This window comes from Austrofundulus limnaeus, unplaced genomic scaffold (assembly GCF_001266775.1).
Source record: "Austrofundulus limnaeus strain Quisiro unplaced genomic scaffold, Austrofundulus_limnaeus-1.0 Scaffold174, whole genome shotgun sequence".
Taxonomy (NCBI): Eukaryota; Metazoa; Chordata; class Actinopteri; order Cyprinodontiformes; family Rivulidae; genus Austrofundulus; species Austrofundulus limnaeus.
Genome location: NW_013952576.1, coordinates 831,503 through 837,066, shown reverse-complemented (window position 1 = coordinate 837,066; position 5,564 = coordinate 831,503). Strand labels below are relative to the sequence as shown.

The 5,564-nt window shown below is 44.5% G+C and overlaps 2 protein-coding genes across 2 annotated transcripts in view; one reads left to right on the top strand and one right to left on the bottom strand.

Annotated features, from left to right (window-relative positions):
• The window catches only part of mcm3ap (minichromosome maintenance complex component 3 associated protein), a gene marked incomplete in the record, with an annotated part of 30,237 nt that extends 27,474 nt beyond the window's left edge, over positions 1-2,763 (bottom strand). The window contains 1 exon segment of the mRNA XM_014017680.1: positions 264-2,763. Coding sequence (XP_013873134.1) covers positions 264-2,541 — 2,278 coding nt within the window.
• A 23-nt stretch (positions 2,764-2,786) lies between these two features.
• The window catches only part of ybey (ybeY metalloendoribonuclease), a gene marked incomplete in the record, with an annotated part of 4,796 nt that continues 2,018 nt past the window's right edge, over positions 2,787-5,564 (top strand). Inside the window, 3 exon segments of the mRNA XM_014017686.1 lie at positions 2,787-2,850; positions 3,428-3,643; positions 3,723-3,854. Coding sequence (XP_013873140.1) covers positions 3,434-3,643; positions 3,723-3,854 — 342 coding nt within the window.

Here is a 5,564-nt window from a genome sequence, read left to right as displayed (position 1 = left end):
ATATCGGGATATATCGTATCGTGACCCCTCTGTTATGATATGTATCATATCGCCAAATTCTTGCAAATACACAGCCCTAATATCTACTCATATTCATTTAATTAAGCGTTTTAATGATTTGGTCGATTAATCGAAAAAATAATCAACAGATTAATCAATTATTAAAATAATCGTTAGTTGCAGCCCTAATCCATAAATAAATGAACTTATCTTGAATAATTCACGGTGTTTTAGTTGAATATGAAAGCAGGTCCAAGTCTCACCTGAACCTTCAGATTTTTCCAGAACGACCCGGCTCAGCGTTTGTGCAGCAGGTGGAGCGGCAGACGGCTCTTCCACCTGAACTGTCGCCGCCTCCTCCTGCTTGGACGCCAGTTTCTGAGTCACGGCCTCTCGCCTCACTGTGCTGGCCCGCTCCCTGCAAATACCGCTGAGCGCCCGGGTGAAGAGGTTCCCTGGAAGACCACGGGACCTGATCAGCGGCCTCTTGGAGGGATGCCTCGGCGAGTCCGCTTCGGGCGAAGCCTCGTCCTCGGCTGGCGGGTGGTCAAAGCCCGAGCTGGAGGTCGCTGGGTCTTCTTTGCGCTTGGCGGGTTTGCCGAGACGTGCGAATACGTTGGTGTCCTCTTGGATCTTTCCTTTATCGTCTGTCCCAGTTTCCTCTTTGGCTTTGTTGTCACCAAAAACTGGAGTCTGACCAAAGCCTGCTTCCCCTGAGGGAAGTGTCGGCTGAGCCTGCAGGCTCTTGGTTGTGAAGCTGAAGGATGACGGGGTGGTGGGCTCGGTGGTGGATGCTGATGTGTTCGAGCTGGACGGGACAGCTGGTTGGGAAAACGTGAACTGGAGAGTGCTGCTTGGTGCGCTGCTGCCGGTTGTTGGTTGGATACTTTGAGCAGAACCGGCTGCAGACGGCTGCATGAAGCTGAAGCCGAGCGGTCCGGACTTGGCTCCAGCCAAGAGAGAGAAGCCGCTGGTGCTGGAGCTGGTTTGGGAACCGGCGCCTCCAAAAGAGCTGGACATGGTTTTGATCTGAGGGGTGGCCGGTTCTGGACTGGCGCTGAAGATGGGTTTGAAAAGAGCCTCGTTGGACGGCTTGAAACAGAACTCAGAGGTTGTTCTGCTTTGGGTCGTCACATTCTGAGTGCCACTAAATATACTGCTGGTGGAGGGTTGTCCAAACATGGGCGGTCCAAAACTACTGGTGGAACTGGAGGCCATCTGGGAGATCCCAAACTGGGGGGGTTGTTTCCCAAAGCCTGGCGCCTGCCTGAACGCAGAGGGCTGTCCAAATACAGGTGCCTGTCCAGAGGTTTGGGTCTGGTTCTGTCCGCTGCTCTGTCCAAAAACCTGAGTCTGAGCCTGTCCACTAGTTTGTCCAAAAACAGAAGTCTGGTTCTGTCCACTGTTCTGTCCAAATGTGGAGGTCTGGTTCTGTCCACTGGTCTGTCCAAAAACAGAAGTCTGGTTCTGTCCACTGGTCTGTCCAAATGTGGAGGTCTGGTTCTGTCCACTGGACTGTCCAAATGTGGAGGTCTTGTTCTGTCCACTGGGCTGTCCAAAGACTGAGGTCTGGTTCTGTCCACTGGACTGTCCAAATGTGGAGGTCTGGTTCTGTCCACTGGGCTGTCCAAATGTGGAGGTCTGGTTCTGTCCACTGGGCTGCCCAAAGACTGAGGTCTGGTTCTGTCCACTGGTCTGGCCAAAGACTGAGGTCTGGTTCTGTCCACTGGACTGTCCAAATGTGGAGGTCTGGTTCTGTCCACTGGACTGTCCAAATGTGGAGGTCTGGTTCTGTCCACTGGTCTGGCCAAATGTGGAGGTCTGGTTCTGTCCACTGGTCTGTCCAAATGTGGAGGTCTGGTTCTGTCCACTGGTCTGTCCAAAGACTGAAGTCTGGTTCTGTCCACTGGTCTGTCCAAATGTGGAGGTCTGGTTCTGTCCACTGGACTGTCCAAATGTGGAGGTCTGGTTCTGTCCACTGGGCTGTCCAAAGACTGAGGTCTGGTTCTGTCCACTGGGCTGTCCAAAGACTGAAGTCTGGTTCTGTCCACTGGTCTGTCCAAATGTGGAGGTCTGGTTCTGTCCACTGGGCTGTCCAAAGACTGAAGTCTGGTTCTGTCCACTAGTTTGTCCAAAAGCTGAAGTCTGGGTCTGTCCACTGGTATTTCCAAAAACCGCATTCTGGTTCTGTCCAAATGTGGAGGTCTGGTTCTGTCCACTGGTCTGGCCAAATGTGGAGGTCTGGTTCTGTCCACTGGTATTTCCAAAAACCGGATTCTGGTTCTGTCCAAAAGTCGGTGGATTGCTGCTCCCAAAGCCTGACCCAGTCACTCCCAGAGCCGGCTGTCCGAACAGGGCCTGAGCTGATGGCTGACTCATGACAGACGATTGTCCAAAGGTTGGCGGTTGAAAAAAGCCCAAACCTTGTCCCGGAGAGCCGGTACTCTGCTGTCCGAAAGTCTGGAACAGGCCAGGTTTGGAACTGTTCGGGGTTTGAAAAGCTCCGCCGTGTGGACTTCCGAACGGGTTAGGTGGATTCATGGCGCTATGCTAATGCTTAGCATCGGCTAACAACAAACAGCTCATACGACGTGTCCGAAAATCTTTTTTTTTCTTCTTCTTCTTCTGAATAATCACAAAAATAAAAACATTTCCTCAAATATTAAACAAAAACAAACCGATAAGAAAACTCCACTGCACTTCGATTATTAAAAATATATAAATAACACTTGCAGCTTACTCGCTTCGTTTCAATATTTGCATTTCCGGTTCCGGTCCGACAAATTTCTCAGTCCCCCGTCCCGAAGAAACTCTTTTCCGTCAACAGTACATCGAGGAGATTTTAAAAAGGCAAGCGCCACATTTTTTCTGATATAATCAATACGTTTTTTTTTTTATTTAATTTATTTTAACAACTTTACAACACATACATAACAAAGATTAGCTGTGTGTTGATGTGTTAAGGCGGCGCGGAAGTGAGTTTCCGCCTTTAGAATAAAAAGGTTTTAGTTCACTCTTTATTTTTGGATCAGAACCACAGAAAAATAGCTGTAGTTCAAAATTAAAAGAACTCACACTTGTCAAATCTGGACTAATCGTAAATAAATACAGGTTGTTATGATCACACTTTGTAATCTATGAAACAGTTTTTCAATGTATGAATGTTAAAGCATTAAATGTCTTTATCGGTATGTGTGCCACCTTTTGATTGAAACATACGGTGCTTAAACAGGCCAGGACAATTGTATGTAGAGGCTAATAAATATAGTTTAAAAAATATGTAAACGGAAGCTGCTAAAGTAGCTTCAGAGTCGTGTGTCACCTTTAAATCCCACCGACGGAGTCAGTTTCATCAGGTCGTAGGAGGTCGACTTCATATTTACCCATGTGTTGAAATGTCATGTTGTGTTCTTGCTTTGCGGTTCAGTTTGAAATGGGATTAATGATCCGGAACCTGCAGAAGGTGGTATCGATCCGTCGCTCCCGGCTGCGCAAAGACGTGGACACCCTCAGGCACATCCTGGGCATCCAGAAGTTTGATTTGGGCATCATCTGCGTCGACAACCGCAAGATTCAGCAGATTAATGGCATATACAGGAGGAAAAACGTTCCCACGGATGTCCTCGCGTTCCCGTTCCATGAGGTAAACACAGAAATGGAAATAAATCGAATCGTGATCCGTTTTATTTTATTTTTTTAACATTTTTTGTGTGTGTTTCCAGGATCTGAGACCAGGGAAGCTGCCTTGCTCTGTCCAAAGAGATGAGCTGAACCTTGGGGATATCTTTCTGGGTGTTGAGTTTGTGATGAAMCAGTGTCAGGAGGAGTCATTAGATCTTCACGGTTGTCTGACTGTGAGTCTACAGGAGCAAAACATACCCCACATTATGATGCAGCCACCGCCGTACTTTAGTTTTCCTCCAAGTTAGGGCTGTCAAATGATTAAAATGTTTATCTATTAATTCCAAGGTGGCTGTGAATTAATTACAATTAATCACGATTAATCTTAAACTTAACGTTATTGCTTATCAAAAAGAAAAAAAACTGTATAGGTCTTCTGGACGGGTTCTTCTCTAATGAAACGTTTCGTCTCTSCTCCAAGAGACTTCTTCAGTCTGAGAGTTTCAGGCAAAATTCAGGCTTTTAAGCAACACTGTCGTTGACACCTAATTAACACCTATTGTTAACAGGGGGTGGAGTGATACTGCCAATGGCAGCGCTGTAGGAGGGGGACAACTGAAAACGGAGTCCTCCACCTCTGTTCAATGATGGACGGTCTTTCTTCACAAAAATGGCTTCTTTTACTCCTCTCTCAAACCAACGTTCCTCTCTATCAAGAATGAGAACATCCTCATCTCTGAAAGAGTGACCGCTGGCCTGTAAATGAGTGAAAACTGCAGAGTTCTGGCCATTAGATGTAGCTCGTCTGTGTTGGGACATTCTGAAACTCTCAGACTGAAGAAGTCTCTTGGAGGAGAGACGAAACTTTTCATTAGAGACGAACCCGTCCAGAAGACCTATACAATTGTTTTTCTTTTTGAATTTTTACCTGGATTACTGAGATGCATCAGGACGTTATTGCATATTGGTAAAATAAATCACTTGAGTTATTAATTAGTGTCTTTATTTTGAAAAAATGGTGCTTAAGAAATACATACAATAACAAATCATGAAAATATCATCTCGATTGCACAAAAACAACAAAAATCAAGACCTAAAAAATGCTCCAAACATATTTGAGTCAGTTAAATTTTATGCAGAATAATGAGATTAAATCAAGAATTCAATGATTTTCATTCCAAATGACGTGAGGAATTAAAGATAGACACTAAGGTCACAGTTGTCAGCAAAACATAAATAAATAAGCCATAAGAAAACGTAAATAAAACTGTACACATTGTGTTACACATGGACTTTTATTTTTATCTATTTAACCTTTATTTATCCAGGCAAACTGTTTGAGAAACACTTCTCATGACCTGGCACTGAGTGCATTACAATATAAACCTACATATTCAGCCAAAGTAAAGTGATTGTAAATTTTAATCATGATTAAAATTTGTAATCTATGCCCAGCACTAAAATTAATGAGTTAACTCGATTAATTTCACAGACCTACTCCAAATGGTCACAGAGGATCAGTTTTAGTTTCATCAAACCAAAACAAACATTAAACTTTTTATCCCCTTCTGCATTTATAAACTTTAATCTGGCATTTTCCATTGTTTTACTGACCAACTTCTTTCTGTGTGCCTCCGAAAGCAGTGACATCATCATTAGAAGTAAAAAAAAACACAGTTAATCTTCAGGGAACTGATCTAAAATGAAGGTTTTAGTCTGATTTTATGTCAAGATAGAAAAATAACTCTTTGTAGTGTAAAAAAGAAAAAAACTGTATAGGTCTTCTGGACGGGTTCTTCTCTAATGAAACGTTTCGTCTCTCCTCCAAGAGACTTCTTCAGTCTGAGAGTTTCAGGGAAAATTCGAGGCAGAATGTCCCAACACAGACGAGCTACATCTAATGGCCAGAACTCTGCAGTTTTCACTCATTTACAGGCCAGCGG